At 38.1% G+C, this 23,140-nt stretch overlaps 2 protein-coding genes across 2 annotated transcripts in view; both read left to right on the top strand.

Annotated features, from left to right (window-relative positions):
* LOC146460100 (uncharacterized) overlaps nt 1-14,622 on the top strand; it is a 67,695-nt gene extending 53,073 nt beyond the window's left edge. The window contains exon 3 of the transcript XR_014857685.1: nt 14,502-14,622. The gene's annotated coding sequence lies outside the window, so the exon portion shown is untranslated. The remainder of the gene's footprint in view (nt 1-14,501) is intronic.
* LOC146460096 (uncharacterized) overlaps nt 8,704-23,140 on the top strand; it is a 51,954-nt gene continuing 37,517 nt past the window's right edge. The window contains exons 1-2 of the mRNA XM_085088446.1: nt 8,704-10,656; nt 11,407-12,055. Of these exons, the coding sequence (XP_084944572.1) occupies nt 11,413-12,055 (643 nt within the window). The 5' untranslated portion in view covers nt 8,704-10,656; nt 11,407-11,412. The remainder of the gene's footprint in view (nt 10,657-11,406; nt 12,056-23,140) is intronic.

Genomic DNA, 23,140 nt, shown 5'->3' with positions numbered 1-23,140 from the left:
TCACTTACGGGTCTAGTAGTATCAAATTACGTATGAATCCTGTTGTTTACTTTCAAAAACTAATTCTTCTTTCAGCTACATTCAGTGGTAATATACAATTGATAATATATATGGATAGAAGACATTTAGTTTCACCAAACAGATATGTTAATGCAGTAATATCAGCTAATTCTGAACTTATTATTAATTTCCATAATCTTAGATTGCCATCAATACTATCACTCATGATCGTCCAAAGAAATACGCAAAAATTAATACCAATTTCTGGTGTTAAATTTACCCTTTTCTACAATTTAATAATCTAATCATATGATATATAACATGCCTTACATTGAAGATGAAAACGGTGATCATATATTGGATGAAGATGGTAACAAAATAGAATACACCATGACTTATGAATCAATCGATCCTAACCATAAACATAAAGAACCAATTCATATTAATAATGATGGTGACATTGATACTGAAGACCGGCACTTAGTCATTAAAGATGCTTCTGAAGATGAACATGCCACTTCACTTGGCCAAATAAAAATTCTTTTAAATAATTTGAAAGATGAAATAAATAACCAACCACAGGATGATCCAACTCCTAAAATCATCACTCAAGTTATGGATGAAATAAATAAAACCAAAACTGCCATCCATAATGACATCGGTGAAGATATTAACATTGTTCGTACTAAATTAAGCCAACTAGAAAATAAATTCAATAATGACATATATTCTGTCAGTTCCAAAGTAAATGATAATGACCATAATATTAATACATTAAACAATAAATTAACAAGTGAATTAGCTATAATTAACAATAAATTAACAAGTGAACTAACTAGAATCGGTAATGAACTATCTGATAAAATATCAAATGATATTAAAATAACAGTAAATAAAATTTTCAATCCTAAATAAGATTAAAATAATCTATTATTATAATGAACTCTATAATTGACTTCAACCACATTAGCAACACATTAACATCTGACCAAATTGATGAATTGAAATCTTATTATCGCGCATACCATAAAAAAATGTGGACTTTTAAAAAAGCTTATAAAAAGTTCAAAAAAAGAAAATTAATCGGAAATATTTTAACCGGAATATTCGCAACTGGTGGAATATCAAGTAGTCTATTCACATCTGGTATATCATTAATAGCAACAGCCACAGTTGCATATATCATTCAAACATATATGCAACATAAAAATTTTGACAGAAAAGAATACCAATGTCATTACGCCTATCAAAGATACGGCCACTTATTAATATCCATAAAAGAAATCCTTAGAAGTGGCGAATTTGATGATGATCTCCTGAAAAAACTACAACATGCTGATGATTATATTTTAGACAACACACCGATTGTCGATAAACAAGCCAAGATGTACGATGAGTTATTTCGCTAAATCATTTCATCACCAATCAAATCCAATATATTCTTCCAATATTTTTCATAACTTTTTAAGGTTTGTTTCGATTTTATACTAGTAAGCTGACTGTGATATAATCCCATTTTGCCCAAAATTCGCTCCAATAAATATTTCACACTGATAATACGTTTCCTTTTCCCATTAATACTGGGGAGAATTTTATTAATTCGGGCAAAAATATGATGTATTTTTTCCCTCTGCCGATAATTAATAGATATAATCGATGCTGCTGACAAATCATCGATTATATTTTTGAGATGATATTTTCGATTGTAAACGCTCTTTTTACGAAAGCGATAAAGATTCTCTCGGAAATCAACATATTCGTTTACAAATTTATAGCCAGCAACTTGCCCACAATTTTTACAAACTGAATAACCTCTATCAAGAATTATATGAGCATTATCACAACATTTTTCGCGTTCGATCGGCTGACGATTTTCAAACTGCTCATAACAGAAAGGACAAGACTTTTCAAAATCCTTGAAACCTTTATGTATTTCCAAATCACAATTCATTCTACTATACAATATATTATTATACACGATATTGTTTAATACGCGTAAGACAAATAACGAAAAAAGCCTTTGTTATGCAAAATGTGAAACTTTTTAATTAATTCATACGATTGCATAAACAGCCTTGCATATGGACATTGCAACTAAAGTTTCATTTAAAATATATTTCATTACTTTCACATATACTAACAATTTCACGCCAGTTTGTACTAAAAAAGCGAATTGGTAAGTTTGAATGCATTAATTTATTATATTTTAGTGCTAAATTGTGAAGCTTAATTAAAAAATAAGCATGCGCTTGTGAATAATCGGTGAGCTTTAACAATTTAGCCATCTTCTTGCCGCTGATCTCTCTAAGCCTCTGAAAAACTTCCCCCTTCAGACATGAGAAGTAAATTATTCTTTTTCTCGCATCATCTTCTGCTTCATCAAGCGTTTTCAGTGTTTCAAGACATGTAACTTCATTGTCCATGATTAGTTTTACGTCAGTATAATCTTTCCAAGGTTTTTGTTCTTTGACACTCTCCATCAATTTTCTCTTAATGTCCTCCATATTTTTCGGTTTTCGATAACGTTTTTTCACAATAGGAGATTCCTCTTCCATCACAATGTCAGGCATAGAAACTTTCATCAAATCAGGTAATACAAATTCAGCCGCCAATTCCGGAAACTCTTGAAGGAAAGCGGTGAGAACTGCATCAATATCATTTCCTCTCCTAACCAATTCAACGAACTGTACAAGTCCAGCCCTGAAAAGTGTAAACCTTTCCTTATCCATGATGGCTAGAATGCGGTGAATGCGTTTCTTACGCGTAAGAAAAAAAGTAACGACGAAGAGACAAGCTATTGACAGCAAAGAATAAATTTTTCGAAATGGTTTAAAGAAATGTCACTATTCAATAGTATAAAGAAATGGAAAAGAAATATATCATAAAATTTCCAATTAAAGCCGAAAAACACATGAAGAAGGTTATACGCTGTTATCCAATGGAAGATAAATGCCCATGCATCAAAGTAATAAATCAATTAACCAAATGCCACAGTTGTAAAAAGAGAAGAACATATCGACAATTTTATTATAATGGTAAAGTAACTTCCGTTTGTGAAATATGTTTTAGCAGCCGAGATCCAAAAACAGTTAATCTAATATATTCAGGTAAGCCGGTTCGATTAGAAGAACGCGATATTTGTGATACTAATGTTTTTGTGATAACAAATTTTTATTCGGTCGTTTTCAGGCAATTTTATGGAAGTATTCTCATTTTCGAAAATGGAGAAACAAATTCATACATATGTGATGGAACAGTTCAAAATATGCCATTGTCATATTTTGATGAATGGAAAAATCATCTACTATTCAAACATATTAGAATAGTGTTTTGAATAAATAAATAAGGCGCTAATGGATGGGATAATTACAGGGATTGTGGGGTCGAGGATGAGATAATAATGGTGATAACAAGCTTACCGTAGCCATATTTTGGCTTGAAACCGGCTCTGAAATACAAGCCAAAATATGGCGCAATTTTCAGAAACGCTTCACAGATTGAATACTTATCCTATTTATAAACATTGATGATGCAAGAGTGTGGCGGCCATATTATTATTCAAGAATGGCTCTAGGATTTGGCGCAATTTTGTTGGCGCGGTAATTGATTTGAAATCCATATCATGGTTGAGCGCGGGGTGCATTACAAACCCTTAAAAGACGCTTATGAATGAACCATTTATCGCTTCCCAATGACGGGCAGTTATTGAATTGATGTTCCATATGATGAAATTCTGATGGCGCAATTTTTAGTGCAATTTATCAACGCAAAAATTTGGAACTGCGCTTATACCCCCATTTCCTATACTACTCCAGCCGAAATATTGTTTTAAAATATATTACGTTGTGTCAGCTTTGCAGTAGTCTTTGGACTTCTCATCGTCTATTTTTCAAGTTTGGCTGATTAGATCTCCTGTGAGATCCAACGTACAAGCAAGCAGTATCTTCGTTCACGGCTTTTGCAGTTTTTAAAGTTTTCTAAAATGTAGCTTTTTGTGTAGTACAGTGTTTTGTTTTGTTTTTTTATACCAAAGATGGCTATATTGTGTGATAGTGAATAAAACAGCCTTTCCCTGTCGTTATTTTGGTGGCTTACTGGCTTCTTCCTAGCTCAGTTTCCCTTATAAACGATTGGCGGAGAGGCTTGTTACGTTTGGGCTTGCATGGGAGGCAGTACAAATCTTAGACCACTAAAGTCTTGCACGTTTTCTTCTCATTTCTTCGAGGGAAATATCCTTGTGAGTGCATAGGCCCTTCACTTACAGTTTGTTACAGTTCGTGTTTACTTGAAAAAAAAGACAATGTTAGTCTGAGGCCGAAATTTGAGAAACGAAATAAACACCCCCATCTCGACCCAGAAAATTAAATAAGCCCCCGGCCCGGGCGCTAATTCGAGCATTTACGGTGTACCCCTCATGCTCTTTGATTCGTTCCTGTATTGGCTGGGCCGCCCTGTTTTGCCGATGTAGATTTTGCCGCATTCGTTCGTTTTGCTGCTTAGACGGATGAGCCACGTCCTTTAGATGAACCAAATGTGACTTTGGTGTGGTGTCAGATTTAAAGTCCGTTTCAATGCGTTGCTGTTGTAGGCAGCGGCGGAGAGGCCCGCAAAGCCCCTCTGGCTATGCAAGGAAGAACAGCTATGTACTTTTAAACTCTCTAGGTGCCGGTCTACGGGTCTTGGTCAGCTTCTTCAAAAAGAAGAAAGGACAACCATTTGAAACAAAAACAGATGAAAAATGTATCTTCACTTTAGAGAGAGCTGATGGCCGTGTCACAAGACGTGTGGCCAGGTCATACAAGCACTTGACAATACCATGCACGTGTTACTGATTGAGGGTGATGTGAATATGCTAGGTATTGATCATTGTGTGTCCGTTTTCTGTAGATTCTGGTGATAAGGCGGCCGTCTGGTTCTCCTGAAACTAACGTGCTTAGGAAAGCGATCTTACTGTCTGTTTTGGTCTCAATGATGAAATGGATCGAGGGCTGCTGGCTGGTGAGATGTTGCAGATAGTTGTAACACAACCCTGGTCCAAGATGGTGAAAGAGTCATCTACGTAGCGCTTCCAGATCCCTGACTTATCGGAGCGTGTAGACGTTAGTAATAACAGCAGAAACTGGTCTACCCATAGCAAAAAGAAACCAATTTAGAGTTTCTTGGCTTATGCCAAAAGGAAAATTATCCCCGGTCCCACAAAAAGAAAGCGACTGCTGTGCTAATACTATTTTTTGATGATAACGGATAGGAGCTAACCAAATTTAGGTAGTAAATAAGACTTACAAGAGGCTAACAGTAACTAAAATTACTGACCAACTTGTGGCCCTGTTAAAAAAGGCAAAAATTCAAATTAAAGAGAAGAAACTTAACATTAGAAGGTCTAATTTTTTAAAAAATTAAAAGTAAAGATCCCCGTTAAAACATGATGAAAGAAAGTACTCGTCTTAGTTTTCGGGAGTCTAAGGCTTCGCAACAACCCAAAGCAGTAAACATTACACCAGTAAATGTTTTGTTTTCTCATCTTTCTCATACTGAGACAAATACGTTAAACGTTTGACACCATTATTACTAATACTGAATATAATGATAGTATATTCTAGTATCATAAAGTCTATAAATCATTGGTAGCTTCATTACGATCACACAACGTTTAAGGCATTCAGTCGACCGTTGCTTATGACCCACACTGGGCTATAAGCGATCAGTAACAAGATCACTTAGAACAATCGAGGACATAGATTCTAATTTACTGTAACTGCTTTACTGCCTTGATATAGTCTTTTACACCTCCTGAACCATGATTAAAAAACTCGTTTTTTGTGACACAAGCAGGCAGACAGCATCAAATTCGCCTTCAAAATTTACTCTGAGTCGTCCTGACGTTCCCATGGGACCACGGGAAAGTTTGCTGTGTAGGCTAAACGACATCAATTAATCCACTATGCAGACTAGAATTTGTTATTTCTAAAATAAAATAAGACAGCGTCAAAAGTGAGAAAAGCCAGTTCCCTCTCTTTATTGCACTGAAGTTTCTTAAACTGTTCCGTCAGAGGCTTTTCTTTCCCGGTTTTCGGTTCCGGTCAAAGTCTCTTTCTATCTTTATTTAATATGACCCTCGGTCTTGGAGGCCTCGTTGCGCGGGGGAGAAAACCTCTGGTAACCAAAGTAGGCAAAGCTAAGGTATACTAAGCTCACAAAGGAAAAAAAGTAAATTCTCTAATTTGCGCACAAGGAACCTTTATACCTCCACAATCTGGGGGAATTTAGAACTCGTAAAAAGAATATTTTCCTGAAGTCCAGTCCAACTTGGTCCTCGTTGCGCGCGAGAAAAACCTCTGGTACAACCTCTTCCCAGAGCTTTTCCCCCCACGAGAAGGGAAAAGCCCTGGGAACGAGGTTGCCTCTGGTAGCCAAAGTAGCACACAAAACAAAAATAGTACATCTACTAATTTCCTCACGACGAACCTTTACATCTTCATAACCTGAATTGAGAATATCGAACTAGTAAAATTTGCTTCTGTGTCCCTCCCTGCTGGTTTCTGACAAGAAATCCAACGCATAAAATCCTCAAGTCCAGTCCAACTTTACACGAAGCTAAGTAACCGCTCGTTTTCCACGCTTTGTCAAACAACATCATTCGAAGACTGTTTATGCGCGTGTTGTGGGTTGTGATCGGGTAACTAAGCGGCAAGATTTCGTTTATTGAAGGTAAGACAAGCCTTTCAGTGTATTTTTAGCCACATAAGAGGTCTTTGGGTGATTCCATTAATCGATAGAGACGAGCATAGGGTGATTTTTGGGTAGAAATGATGGTTTTGAGGTTGTGACCTGACCGCCATGTTAATTTTCAAAGCACAAGGAAACAGTGTTTGTTTGGGATAGTGGCATCGAATTTGATTTTTAAAATACCAATTACAATAGAGACCGTTAACTTGAAGTCCCTGCTAACTCGAATAAAATCCGATTTCCCCTGTATTTGACCCCACTTTTAAGTCGTTGATTTTTAGCTAAACTCGAATTCGGTTAACTAGAACTAATTATACAGTAGAACCCCGGTAAGTCGAACTCTGAAGGGAGATGGAAAACTGTTCGAGTTAGCGGAGGTTCGAGTTATCGGGGTAGATTAAAAATTCGACTTTTCATGTAAATTATTTATAGTTCATTGATTATCAGCACTTTAGTATACATTACCCAGGGCAAATTAAACTTACTCTCATCAGAAACTGTAAGTCCCATGTAAGCTGAACCTTTTGGGTGAAAAAATCTTTGTCAACATTTTAAAGAAAGAATGGGAACGCCTTGAGATGTGAACATTATTAGTGACAGCTTAACAGGCAGTGCATGCAGTTTGACTAAAAAGATTGGAAACGACTGTCAAATGCGTGATCTGTTGCACTGATTAAAATGAAATTGCTCTATAAGTGTCAATTCCAGTGTTTTTTACCGATAACATGACAGGAGGAGCAAAGGATAACATCAGTGGTGAGTTGCAAGAACCAGAATTCGAGTTATAGGGTTAAATTTTGATCAAGGGAAACAAAATTTAGTTTGAGTTAGCAAGGAATTCGAGTTATTGGAGTTCGAGTTATCCGAGTAAAAGTGACTGAAAAGTATGGTCAAATCCAAGGGAAATGGGGCTTAGTTCGAGTTAGTGGGGAGTTTGAGTTATCTAAGTTCGAGTTACCGGGGTTCCACTGTACTTTCCTTGGCTCAAATTAAATTAACACTGGTAACTCGAACTATATTGTAAACACACAAAAAATGTCGGTCGGTAAACCTTATAATGTCCGAACATGGCTTATTGACCTGTGAAAATCTTTAATCTTTGTTGATAAGTTGTGTGTCAGCCTCTGTACTGCCTAATAATAATAATAATAATAATAATAATAATAATGATAATGTCATGCTGAATTTTCAAACTGTCAAAACCCTCAGAAAGGATTAATTTTCTGCTTAATGTACCATAACAATCTTCTTATTTGTTTGAATAACTTCAAACAATTCCTGCTGCATTGGAACTACCAAAAAAAAAATACCAAACCTTGTGAAGGGTTGTTAACATCCACCTTACCCATAATTGATATAATCATGTTTCTTTTGATGAAAAACAAAACAAAGAACTAAAGTTTTTATCTAAAAATGTGAAAGCTTTAAAGAAAGTTAGATATTTGGGGAGCAAGGGATCTTACATGAATTGGGAAAGCAATGATCATTAAGTCCCTGGACCTGCCACACTTGATATATTGGGCATAATAATAATAATAATAATAATAATAATAATAATAATAATAATAATAATAATAATAATAATAATAATAATGATAACAATAATAATTTATTATACCAAGATTGATAGACCAGCCATGAATAGACCAGCTATGACTTTTTTACATTTTTATATAGACTATGACTTTTATATATTTTTATATATTTGATATTTTTAGACTAATGAATTTTATATATTTTATATATGTATATATATTTTATTGATTTATTCACATGCTATTTTAAGTTTCGCTTGGCTCACAGGTTACGCTATGCGCCCTGTGGTGCTTTCTTATACTGTGCATACAGATAGTTTTACTGCGCATAATAATAAAAATAATAATAATAATAATAATAATAATATAGTCAAACCTCCATGCTCGACCACCTATTATAAGCAACCATCTATTCAAAACACCAAATCTTTCCCAGTCAAAGCCCTATAATTGAAACCTCTTGTAAACAACCACCTCTCTTAAGTGACCACGAACACTTTTTGGGGTGACTGCATTACAATTTTCCCTGTTTTTAACTTCTTGCAAGTGACCATGTGACACCTGATTTGATCTCCATGTTGACTGTAAATACTAAGCTACTCACAATTAAAGGAACTTTTAGTGACCACCTAGCACTAGCCTGCGAACAGCAGATGTATTTCCGGTCGTACCTCCGAAAAGTAACGTCTGCGATCTCGAGCTCCGAAACGATTTCCGTGACGTCATTTCTTTTCTTCTTTACTCGACCAATGAAATTGAGTGATAGAAAGATGTTATTGATAACACGCGCGAAATCGCGAGGACCGACAACTGCTTCAGAAGCGGCATAAGTAGCCATGAGTGCGGAAACGCCGAAAAAAGTTACCTCGGCCGAAGGAGATTGTTTTTTGTGTAAGGATAAAATTCTCAGTCTGAAGGAGAAAGAGAAGATCTTTGGCAAGAGTGAACTGGAGATTGGTGCGTTAATTCATCGCTCACTTGGAGTCGATTTAATTTGTCTGTTTACGTCGGCAGCGAGAACCACGTGATATGCCGCTTGTGTTATAACATGTTGAATGCCTACAGGGCCGTGAATTTTAGCAATTTTTGTGTTCAAGTGTGTTTTTCGGCAAATGATTAATAGGTAACCATATTATTTTACGTGAGAAAACATTTGTTTAATCATTGCAAGTTTAATATGCAGTTAATTTTGGAAGCCAACAATATTTATTTATCTACTGCGCATTTTAGTGAGTTAAACCGCTTTCCCCATCTTCTGCCATTTAGTTTTTCTCGCGGACATCGAGATCCCCACGTAAAGCCCATGCGTGTTAGCTCCACAAACAGTAGAGCCGAATTCTGATTGGTGAAGAACTATTGACGTCACAGAAAGCGTTTCGGAGCTCGAGATCGCAGACGTTACTTTTCGGAGGTACGACCGGAAATACGTCTGCTGTTCGCAGGCTAACCTAGCACTGGTTGTACAATAACTAGAGAAATGTATGCAATAAATTATTTTGAAATAAGTAGATGTGTCAGACCTGTTCCTAGAAGAGACCCCTTCTGGTTCGACTCTTGTAAGTGACCACCTCCAGTAAGCGACCACTTTATCTTGGCATTTTGGGTGATTGTTTCAGGAGGTTCGACTGTAATTATAATAATAACTAGTAATAATCAGAGATTAGCGAGATAAATTCGACCATAAATTAGGGAAGAGGAAATAACATTAACTGCCAGATATTTTCACATGTTTATTTAAATCGCAAAAACATGTTATCAGCCAGTATATAATATAGTGTTTATAATATAATGGATATTTTGTGTGCTTGCTTGTCAAGTTTGACTTTCTCTTTGCGTTTGGTGTGCTTGCTTGTCGAATTCTGGACTGTGCTTCGTTGCTGTGTGGACTGTTATCAGATAAGTTGCGTTGTTTACGTTTAAAGTTAGAGTTACTGTCATTTGGAATCTTGCAAAAGCATATTAATATGTTGATTTGAATAATGGAGGTTTCGCCCCCTGTCGAGTTCGCCCCCCACATTGCCGTTCAACCTTACAAATCAACAGAGTTTGCCCCATCAGTGCATTGAATATGACCGCTTATTTTAGTCAATTTGCAAAAGCACATAATAACAGATGATATTGGTTATGACTTTCAGAGAGTTTGTGGCTCTTAAAGGAGTCACTGGGCTCTTTGGATTTTATTAAAATTGGGGGGCGAATTCAATATACCAACGGGTCTAACTCGATTGAAGGCACGGGTCGAACTCGAAAAGTGGGGGGTGAACTTGAACGAGTTGAACTCAACATGGGGCGAAACCTCCTGCTACCATTCATTTCCTTCGTTTCTAGCGGGAGTGAAGTTTCAGGTTCTTGCATCGTGTTTAGTGTGCTTTGCTGGACAGCTGCGCTTGCTTAGGTAAGTTTCGTTTTTTAACTCACAAGTTAGATTTATTGACGCCTTCACGAATTGTGTACGACTGCGAAGACACACAAATAAGTTTGGCCTAGTGTTGTTTACCTGTTTCACTACAAGAAACCAACGCTGCCTGCTAGAAGCAACAGAAATGAACATTGATAAGCTTTCGCAAGACTCCAAATGCCATTAACTCTAACTTCAAACGTAAACAATGCAACTTATCTGATAATAGTCTACACAGCAAGCAAGCACACGAAACATGAAGAGAAGGTCAAACTCTACAAGCTAGCACACCAAAAGCAAAGAGAAGGTCAAACTCTACAAGCAAGCACACCAACATGCGAGGCAAAACGTGACACTCGACTCCTATTCAAACCAAAGCACAAGGTCGATGGAAATCATTTGCCCCTGAATAATTTTCGAGGGGATGGGGGCAAACTGGTGTCAATAAATACAGTTTCCAAAAATGTCGATTTCGACTAAATTATGAACGCCTTCCTTGTCAAATGCAATAATAATACCCCCAAATTACATTGTTTTGTATTACTGTAAAAAATATGAATTATTAAATTAATTATACTAGTACTAAGTTTTTTTTCCAGTAGAAACAAGATTCGTTTTATTTGTTTAAATTTTTTTTGCAAAAAAAGCTAAAGATATTGAGATAATTATTTTTATAATACTTCTCAATTTAATCTTCTGAAAGTTGATTTTAATTATTTATATTATTATGTTTCTCTGATTAAACAGGAAAACATGCCAAGAATATTGAGGTGCAGCAGCGGCGTCAGAGGAAGGAGTCAGAGGAATCATGTTAGGGCTCCCACAGAGGAGAAGAGATATGAATGCAAACAGTGTGGCAAGTGCTTTAGTCAAGAAGGAAATCTAAAGGTTCATCAAAGAGTCCATACTGGAGAGAAGCCTTATGAATGCAAACAGTGTGGCAAATATTTCAGTCAAGTAGGACATCTGAGGAATCATGAAAAAGTCCATTCTGGAGAGAAGCCTTATAAATGCAAACAGTGTGGCAAGTGTTTCAGTCAAGTAGGACATCTGAGGAATCATGAAAGAGTCCATTCTGGAGAGAAGCCTTATAAATGCAAACAGTGTGGCAAGTGTTTCAGTCAGGCAGGACATCTGAAGAAACATAACAGAGTGCATACTGGAGAGAAGCCTTATGAATGCAAACAGTGTGGCAAATACTTCAGTCAAGTAGGACATCTGAGGAATCATGAAAGAGTCCATACTGGAGAGAAGCCTTATGAATGCAAACAGTGTGGCAAGTATTTTAGTTTAGCAGGGAACCTAAGAAAACATGAAAGAGTCCATACTGGAGAGAAGCCTTATAAATGCAAACAGTGTGAGAAGTGTTTCAGTCACGTAGGAAATCTGAGGAGACATAAGAGAGTCCATAGTGAAGAGAAGCCTTATGAATGCAACCAGTGTGGCAAGTCTTTTAACTACTTAGGAAGTTTAAGGAAACACAACAGAGCCCACAAGGGTGCTGTTAATGGTGTTAAGGATACCCTGTCAACTCAAACCTCCTCTTTGCGATACTCTCAGTCAGAAGATGGTGAAAAACACATCTGTTGGATTTGTCAAGAGGGGCTTTGTAGTGAGGCTCTACTTGTTGAACATTATGAAAACCATATGACTAGTGTATAGATTTGAATTTGTTATGATACCTGTTACTTCTAATTACCATCAACAACTCACTCTAGAAGGCTGGTTTACTAACTTAGAACAAATGCCACTCATCCATTGCCTTCAACTACCTGCACCATACAAACGACTTATTGGCAACATCAATGAAACAAACAAACAATAGACCCAAAGACTTTTGACTAACAAAAGACAGATCGAAATGCACCAATCACTTTTCACAGTCTTCACAGCCAATAACATCATGGCTTACTGACAAACCACCAATCACATCTCAATTTTGTTGACCAATCTCTGTTAACAACCAGAGACATACATACCATCTGCTGACTTTCCACGATTCACTTGACTCTGAAGATGACTTCTGCTCAGGTTGTTGAGACATCAGTCAAGGCCACCCCAAACAGTCCTTGTCAGGACTGTACTCACCCGGAAGATTAGAATTTACGTACTCATGAAATGTATTTAAAACTCTCAGTTTAAACATTCCGTTAAAACGGAATAATGGCTGATGAAATGTTTTCCATATTCTATAAGTCAAAGGTAAAAGCTGCAAAAAGCATGAAACGTTCAGTTGCAGGGATACAGTTGAACCCAGTTGTGTAAACACTTGCTTTGTTATTGCAGCGGTTACCAATAACATGCAACCTTCTGCCTTCAACAGAGCTGAATAAAGTTGACTTTTAGTGCATGTCATTGAACAAAGAACAGCCATTGCCATGAATTTTGACAAGATTCCAGGCTAAGAGACCAAACAATTGACAATTATTCTTTACCTTTTGACAGGCTTGTAATCTAGTTTAAGGACGGTGCCTACTAATACCGAACTATTTTTGTCCGTTTTATGACTATGCGGGAAAAGCAGATCTTAGCAAGGGCTATTGGAATCCAAAAAGAAAATTGGGGGTAACCATGCATTTTTCAGAGATAACTAAGCAATAATATCTCTAAAAAGCGCCAAAATATAAAGCAATGTATGAGATTTTTTCCTAAATTGACGCTTAATTATCTCTGAAAAATGCATGGTTACCCCCAATTTTCTTTTGAGATACCAAAAGCATTTGCTAAGTTCTGCTTTCTCTGTATAGTTTTAAACCGCGCAAAAATATTCCTGTATTAGTAGGCACAACCCATAGGAAACGCGAGTATCTCGAGATGCGCAGAACGTATGCGCAGTAACAATAGTAGGCACCGTCCTTAAGTTACACAACCCGCCTCGATTAGCTTTGCTTTATGCGGGTTGTACATTTTTCTAATTTGTTAAATTTTAAATTATTGAAAAATAAAATGATTGATTGATTGTGATGAAAATTGTCCCGTAGGTGTGTGAGTTAACAGGCAAATTATCCTGTGCAGTGAAAACAATGCAGTGTCCTAAAAAATAATTGATGGTTTTAATTGATATCAACTTTTTTCGATAAATGTAGCCTTTTTGTTACAGGTAAAGTTTTCAATTTCTTGGCTTTGCTACTTGCTGTTTAGGTCTTGTCACGATTAATAGTAATGTTATGGGTTTTTCCATGATTGATCCTGTGCCATGCAACTTTAACCAGCTCTTTTGAAGGTGGTACGTTGCATGTTTTTGCAGCTCATATATTTTTTATGTGCTTATGCAATCGTTTCATCTTGTCCCATATGTTTCCATAATGGCAGGTTTGACTGTAGAGTTTAATTACTAAATAAACACCTCCAGCCAGCTTGTATATCATAGGATAATGTGTGAGGCTGAAAGAATGTTTGAAAAATGAATAGTAAGTCGAGAACTGAACCTTTTGGATAAATGCAACATTTTCGAGGACAATGTTTAAGGCCTGGGCATTATTTTTTGATATACATATACCAGCAAGCCAGAAAGGTGTTTATGTATCTTAGAACTCACTGACTGATTCCTGAAATGTGCATAATTTACTATGGAAAAGACAAAGCAGCCAGTGATGGCAAGGGTGTAATTGCAGCCTAATAAATGTAAGCTAACCAGTGTTCTAAACTTTATTAGATGATTAGATGTAACAACTAAGGCCCCACATTTTGACATATTTTCTTTTTTCCTGGTCGAAAAAAATGGACAACCGTTACCAAATAAGATGACTGTTTTACTGAAGTAGTTTTACTGAAGTAAAAAATTAAATGCAGGTTACTATTACGTCCGTAATGTCAAAGATTAAACGAGATTTTTGTTGCAGTCAGTAATTAAATAAAGTTTCGTGTTATCAGCATCTTCCGTCACTGTTTCATCGCCTGCAACATAACGGTGCCGCTGCCTGTTTACTCCTCGTAGGTGACAAAAATGCACGAAAACATGGATTGAATTATTGCCAATGGAAACCAACTTGTAGTGAAAATAAAGCACAGGAGTCGAAATTAATTTTGAAACCTTTTTTCCTTTTAAAAAACCAAGAAAGATTTATTGCTCGACGTTTCGGGGTCATCGTGACTCCATTATCAAGAGACTAGTTGAAAAGCATGCAAATAAGGAAAAGTACAAGAAAAGCATAAATTAGAATAAACGGCCTAAACAAACACCTTGGCGCGGATGGATTCCGTTTGCACGTTCAGTGTTGGTTTATGCATGCGAATGTACAACATTTCTTTAACGATGCAATCAAATTTGCCGCTACAACTCGCGATGATGTTGAATTGCCCGATGAAGCGTTCAGGCATTTCACTATTGTGTTGGAGGTTGTAATATTTGTAAATAGAAGATGACTTTCTAGTGTGCCCTTCTACGCGCTCGTGTAAGTGACCACGTGTATAACCCACATACCCTGCATCACACAGGTGACATTTAAATTCATCATCGCGAAATGTAGCGGCAAATAAGAAGTTGTACATTCGCATGCGTAAACCAACACTGAACGTGCATTTAAAACAACACTGAACCGTGCGCCATTGTCAACTTTCTTTTTCGTTCTAGTGTCTCTGCATTTCACAGTTGTTTGGAATGAACTGGGCGATTTCCAACTGTGCTTAAGTTAAATGTTTGACAGCTTTTTTCGGTGTTGTCGAACTAATTTCCGATGGTTTCCTTTCAACTGTGCAAACAAATCCAAGCGCTGCGGGAGGTGGAGTCGTGAGCGAAAAAGTGGAGTTTGCAACTCTGCTTTAGACAGTTGCAGTAGTTTGATTGGTCAGTTGAAAGGAAAGCCTTCAAAGAGATATGAAGAACGGATGGAAATAGATGGCAATAGTAACGCACGCTACCTTGTAGATCAAGCAAACTATGACGAGTTTATGAATATTTGTTTAGAGACTGAGAAAGTAGCCTGGGAACGAGGTTGGTTGTAAGTGGTGCGATCGATGACGTCATTGGATCACACCCATGGTCACGTGACCTAAAACAGAAAATGGAGAAAAACAGAAATTTGTCTTTAGTTTAAAAATTTCCTAACGTGAGAGGGCGTTTTATGTTCGGTCGAAAATTAAAAAAAAATATGGTGAAGAATGTGCTCATTTGGTCAGTTTCTTTTTTTCTTTTTGCATACCTTTCAAGGAAAAAAGGTTCTTTTTTGATTGACTATAATATAAAATAAAAGACTTTGTTCTCACCAAAACTTTCGCTTTTGTTTGCGCAGTCAGTTGAATTGCCAAGTCTCTATCAAGCTACAAGTGTAAAGCGGAACCTACATTACTTTTCGTCGTGTAGTCTGGAGTCTAGTTATCTTATTATTCTGAATCACCTTTAACTTGAGTGCTTTCATGATCTGAAGAGGTGGCTCCTGTCGTAACCCCTGCGCTCTTTCTTTAGAGAGCTGAATCAGTTAACGGCATGACGGCCCGGCATGAGGGCCTCCCGTCGATCCAGAGCATTATTGTGTCATTATTCTGAGAATTCTACCATTCGAGTAAGCTTCTACTAGGTTTGAAAGAGCGGTATAACTTTACACCATACATTACCGTCTATTGCATGCAGTGATATCGCTGAGCTTAGCTAAATGTCAAGTTATTTAATTTGTTTTGTGAGAACTTTTCTAGCGATGGCTACACGAAGTACTGCACTGATATGTGTTCCACAATCTGACATTCCTGCTATGACAAGAATTAACATTCTTCACGCTCGATTTTAAAGAGTACAAAAGAATTTACAGATACCGAGACAGCTTTAATTTATATGTCTGCAGACCTGAAGATTTAAACGACTCTTTTCGCTCACTCGAGCCCCCATTATGTTGAACGCCACTTGATCCGGCTTGGATACATAGTGTCAGCGTTTTGTGTTTCCCGACCAGGGAAACACATTGATACCACTGGTGAAATGCTTTTTTTTTCCTCGCACACATATCACTAGTGATATGTGTGCGAGGAAAAACATATCACTGGTGTTATGTTTTTTCCCCGCGTATATTGCTACTGATAAATGTATCGGGGAGCACATATCACTCGTGCAGTAATGTGTTCCCCCCACACACATATCACTAGCGATATTTGTTTTTCCGGCACACATTTCACTACTGATATATTTGTCGGGGAACACATATCAAGGAAAACCATGTATCACTCTGACACCGGTTTGCTTTATTCACTCGTTCTGAAATTCTTACAGGTGAGTTCGACGTCTTCCTGAACTGAATTTGAAAATAAGCTTGTCGCACTGCTAATTGGAATTCCATAGAATCTAGCGCTACTAAGCACACAGACTCAAAAAATTGGGACGGTTGACAATCAAGCACGTTCTAAAAATATAAATTGTGAATACCTCTGTACTTTTGGATATTTCGAGCCAAAGAAGCTCAACATTGTTAATCTAGAATATGTTAAAAGCTGACTTGGGAAACGCCGACGTTGTCAACTATAGATTTGTTGACCCACTTCAAAACATGGATTAACTTTGAAAGCACGTATTAATCTAAATATAAATAGAAATGTGGAACTTGAAATTTTGTTCTCGTCTTTCCATTCCTTTTAACACTTTTCTTGTGATAATATTTTTTATAACTTGTGAATATTTATTGCACTCACAGTCATGCCCATATGCCGGCTTGGCATGTAGGGCAGCAACAAAATTAAGCCACTCCTGTCTGTCCCTAGCTAGCCTCTGAATGGTTCCCCAGGTATGATGTAAGGTCTTCAGTTCTGCTTCCACAGTCCGACGCCAGGTGATCTTGGGTCGTTCTCGCCTGCGTCTCCCCTCTGGTGTCCAGTGAAGGGCTGTGCGAGTGATATTGTCTTCCTGCCGTCGCATGACATGTCCGATCCATTTCCATCGTCTTCGCATAATGATGGTTCCCATGCTGTCCTGGTTGCAGCGAGCAAGAAGTTCTTGGTTGGAGATGATATCAGGCCAGAATATACGTAGGATTCTTCTGAGGTTTTTCGTGTGGAAGGTGGAGAGCTTGTTGAGGTCGCTCTCTGTCATCCTCCAACATTCCGAGCCGTACAGTAGGGTGGAGATTACACAGCTCTGGTACAGTCTTAGTTTGGTCTTGGTGCTGTACTGGGATGACTTCCAAACGTTGTTCATCATTCTAAACGCATTTCTGGCCTTACTGAGGCGGTTCTTGATGTCGCTGCCTGCCCCACCGTCATGTCTGACAGTGCTCCCAAGGTATGTAAATTCTTCGGTCGTTGGTAGATCTTCTCCATTTACTGTGACAGGTGATGGGTTTGATACGTTCAGCATCATTACCTCCGTCTTCTTCTGGCTGATCTTCAAGCCTACTTGCTGTGCAAAGGTATTTAGACGGGACGTCTTCTCCTGCATGTGCTGGTGGGTATGCGACATGAGTGCTAGATCGTCAGCAAAGTCCAAATCTTCAAGTTGTGTCAAGAGGGTCCATCTGATGCCTCGCGCTTGGTCTGCTGTTGTCTGCCTCATCACCCAGTCGATTGTCAAGTTGAAGAGCATCGCAGACATACAACAGCCTTGTCTAACACCGGTTTTCACGCTGAAGGTGGTCTCGCTGCTTCCTACCCTGCATGTGAAGTTGTTGTAGAAACTCTTGATGACAAGAACAATCTCCTGCGGTATTCCATATGCCCTGAGAATGCGCCATAGACTCTCTCGATGGATGCTATCAAAGGCCTTTTCAAAGTCTACGAAGTTGATGTACAACTGTCTCTGCCATTCTGTGCAACTGTTCGATGATGTTTCGCAGAGTATATATTTATTGCAATAATACTTATTTAATAAAACTTGTCAGCTCACTTTTTATCAAGTTTCATGTCCTTCCACTACCCGCCTCAGTTAGCTCGCTAGCCATTTAATGTACGCCATTAACGTAAAATTAAGGTAAATAAAAATAAATAAATAAATAAATCAACCTAGCAACGGGATGGGTAAAGGATCCTTCAAATCACCGTTCATTTTCACTTGCGATTTGGAACGGCGGAAGCGCGGGAAAATGCACTGGGACCCAGGCTACACTCATCAGTGACCCCGAGGAAACAATGTTTAGGGTAACGGGCTCAACACTTAACGATAGCTTTTTGTGTAGTAGAATGTTTTTTATAGCAAAGATGGCTGTATTGTGTAATAGTGTATGAAACAGCCTTTTCTTGTCGTTATTTTGATGGCTTGCTGGCTTCTTCCTAGCCTCCTCTTATAAGCGATTGGCTGAGAGGCTTGTTACGTTTGGGCTTCTCAATCAAAGCAAATCTGTTCCACGAATGTTCGGCTAGTACAAATTTGCTGTAGCTTGAGAATATTAACCGGATTGGGGCATAGTCAGTTGAACTCACGCGCTAAACCAGAGTGACGCTCTCTCCTCCTTCAACAAAACTGGGAGCGAAAAGCCAGAAATGGAAAAAGGGGTGCGGGGGACGACGGGAAGAGTAGGGCGGGAAAAGGTAAGTTTTTTTTGCTGCAAACAAGATAATAAAATAAAAAAGAAATTTCAATAACAAAGGAATCCAATACGAGGGAACTTGGTGTTTCTTGACATAAAGCCTTCAAGGGTAAAAAAACGAGGTCACTGTTTCCAGCTGCAAAGACTGAAATTTAGAGTTCCTTAGTTTTCGCCAACTATGAAAACTAACCCCCCCCCCCCTCCCCCCACCAGCCTACAGAAAAAAGGTGACCACGGAATAGGATCTAATCAGCACCTGCTGCGTTGAGTGGAAGTACTCTCCACCCAGGAGGCAAAGAGACGAAAAAATTGGAGGGTCTTAGTTTTTGCTGTTTCATGTCTTTTTGCATATCCTGAACCGTCGTTACAAAACTTAATGTTTGAGAATCAAGCAGTAATCCACTATGCATCATTCAATTTGTTAATTTGTTAAATAACAATAAAACAGTGCAGGAGCTAGTCTCCTACGCAGCCGTTTTAAGGCTCGTCACGCAACGCTCCTCCCCACAGGAGGAGCGTTGCGTGACGAGCCTAAAAACGGCTGCGTAGGAGATGCGTAAGAGACTATGCAGGAGCCGATGGGCTCCTGAACAGTGACAATACAGAAGTATATTTAGTTCCAAAAAAACAATCGTTAACTTCCTTAGTCTCCCACGAGGATCCTTTTCTCTTTCATAATCTGAATTCAAAATATCGAACTCGTCAAATTTGTTTCCCCGCTGTTTCCTGGAAAGAGATCCAATGCATATAATCCTCAAGTCCAGTCCCAAACCACTTTAATGCTTAGTAACCGCCCTGGTTTACACGGTTCAAACGAGATCGAGTGCATATGCAGTGGTTTGCAATCAAGTGAGCGGCGAGATTTCTTCTATTGAAGGTAAGACAAGCTGTTCAGTGTATGTTAATCCACATCAGAAGTCTTTAGGTGACACCTTAGTCGACAGAGACCAACAAAGGGTGTTTTGGGCGTGCATATCAAGTTTTTGTATTAAACCTGACCGCCACAACATGTGTTATTTTTGAGGAGCACATCCCGAACATTCCGTGCAATACAGTTTTGGTGTGGGATACTAGTGGCATCAAAGTTTGGTACAATTTGACTTTTGAAGCATTGATTATCCGCAAATCATAAATATCTGACGAATAAACCACACAATATTGGGCCACTTTTAACTGCTTACGAAAGAGAACTGAATGCTTTTAGTTACGCACAGAGCACTTAATGATTTTGAAAAGTTTAGCCTAATTTTTTTAAATCTGTGTCGAATATCAGCCTGAGGTTTCGTTATCTTCGATTCAAGACTCCAGTGAGCCTCATGCAGCGATTGCACATGCACATGGCCACATGCTTCATTATTTCGAAAGAAACAGTAGAATTTTGACAGCTAAGAGTAAACAGGAAATGATTAAAGGTCGTGACTAATAATTGTCGTTCGGTAATGGCTCGGGCATTCATCGTTTTGTTGATTTCTGTGGTGGGTCATTTGTCATCAGAGGTCTACCTGGAGTGTGGTTATTTGTAATTTTTTTCCTAAAATAGAGAGACTCTTTACATTGACACCTAAAAAGCATAAACCATGAACGATGAGACCCAACGGATTTGTGGGTAGTGTTTAAAAATTGGCCCTTGTTGGCCAACTTGACACTTTAAGGAAAGCTTGGGCAGTTTCCATCATTCACCAAGTGCAACTAATTTTGGTTATTAACCGCCGCATGAGAATAGAATATTATGCAAATAAATTTAGTACACTTATACCCTAGCCTCCCACGCAGACGTCCTTAGGGGTTCGTCACGCGTTCCTGCCCCACGAGCATCTGCTGAAATGAACAGCCACTTCCGTTCGTCGGCAAGTTGCTTTTGTCTGAACAGACCAATCAGCATTGACTCATTATGACAAGTAAAGCCAATCACGTACTGCGAAACAATGGAAATCATCACCCGTGGAGATATTTTTCAACCCCGCTTCCGGATGTGCATATATGATTGAAAATTTTCCTTCCACAACACCCTTTGCATTTTCTTCAGTGATTTCACTGAGAGAAGCGGCAAGAATTCCAAGATTTGCCAGTTTGTCTACCTGGTCTTTCATAAGATTTACAAGCGGCGAAACCACAACAACAATCAGTGACCAGCAGCTTCAAGAATTGAATTGCAAACAAAGGGTAGAGCTTGATAAATTAGTGACTTCCCATAACCAGTTGGAAGGTTTACGAATACATCAGTTTTCTTCTCCGCAAATTGCACTATGACTTCTCCTTGATACGCATTCAACTCCCTTATACCAAACTGAAACATTTAGCACACATGACCAAAAACCACATTTAAGTCCTCCATCCTGTCGCGGGCAATATTTTTAATATCAAACACAAGATTACCCAAAGTTGGGAAACAGCTCCTGATTGGTCCGTAGTCGATGAATGGAAGTGGCTGTTCATTTCAGCAGACGTTCGTGGGACAGGAACGTGCGACGAACCCCTAAGGACGTCTGCGAGGCAGGCTACTTATACCCATAAAACCATTGGGTGTCATCGTTCATGGTTTATGCTTTTTAGGTGTCAACATTGCAATCGAGTGTATATTATTGGAGTTCATATGTTAAGAGATAAATACAGGAGATAGTAGTGCCCTCTAACTCTCCCTTACTGCTGATGTGAGCACTTACATTTACATATTATTTGGTCAGTAAAATCATTAGATATCACACCAACCGTAAAAATAAATAAAATTAGTAAATGAATAAAATATATAATATCAATATATAAAATAATGATATAAAAGTAAAATAAAGAAAACTATATAAACTATATACTAATACTTAAGAAAAGCTAATAACCTATGTTTAAAAATATCCAAAGAAGTTGACGAGGTAGTTCCAGTCTGCTATAGTTTTCGGGAAAAATGAAATTTTAAAAACGTCTTTATTTGCATATTGCACGCAAGATTTAAATTGATGGCTTCCCCTTTTGCAACTCTCGGAGTGATGAATTAAATATTCTCGGCTACCTATATCAATAAGACCATGAGTTAGTTTCTATATAAGTGTTAACCTAGACTGCCTTCTCCTCATATCCAGCGTGGCCCACCCTAAGTCTTTAATCATGTCTGTAACACTAGCATAACTATTATAATAGACTAAATTTGGCTGCGAGGAGAAGCCACAGTTCTGTCCCCTTCTTTCTTGTTCCGTCATGCTGTGCCCAGCTAATGGCTAAATATTATTATTTCAAAACATGACCACCTCACCCCTGTATAATAATAATAATAATAATAATACTTTATTCAATCTGATCAATGTAAACATTGATTATGATACCATGAACAGGAGATCCCAGAGGTTATCCCTATCGAGGCTATCCCCTTTTAAATCAAAGCAATTCAAATCAACACAACACAACACAAATCAAATCAAATGTTAGTTTTTGAGGAGAGCGGAAAACCGGAGTACCCAGAAAAAAACCTCTTGGAGCAGAGTAGAGAACCAAGAAACTCAGCCCACTTATGACGCCAAGTCCGGGAATCAAACCCGGGCCACATTGGTGGAAGGCGAATGCTCTACCACTGCACCAACCCTGCTCCCCTAAATGTTCTGTGGTGAGGTTGGGCAATAAATCCAAAAGCATCCCACAGTATAGCATACAAAAAAAATGGTGTAAATGCCCAACCAAGGGACAAGGCGAACACTACCGTTTCTTACAAACAAAAAATATTTAGAGGGGGATCCTTGGCTACTAAGCCTTTATAATTGTTTCAGTATTTTCTGTGTCAAAATTTTATAAATAATTATTGTCTAAATTAATAGTCTCTTTAGAGGCCATGACATTTTGAGAGATCTGAGGAATTATACCCTCATGTAGAGCCAGTTATGGGAAGGGTGAAAAAAGGGCAGCTTTAATGACTAGAATTGCCTCAGCAACAAAATCTATGTCTCTGAAAATTGATTCAAATTATAATACAGTGCATGTTCCTCCTTGAACTTTATTTTGCTGTTGTTCTGGTTATTTCATGTTGAAGCATTAGTAGCTGATTGCTTTCAGAGCAG

This window comes from Pavona decussata, unplaced genomic scaffold (assembly GCF_977016875.1).
Source record: "Pavona decussata unplaced genomic scaffold, jaPavDecu1.1 SCAFFOLD_214, whole genome shotgun sequence".
NCBI classification, from domain to species: Eukaryota; Metazoa; Cnidaria; class Anthozoa; order Scleractinia; family Agariciidae; genus Pavona; species Pavona decussata.
This window is presented reverse-complemented; position numbering and strand designations above follow the sequence as displayed.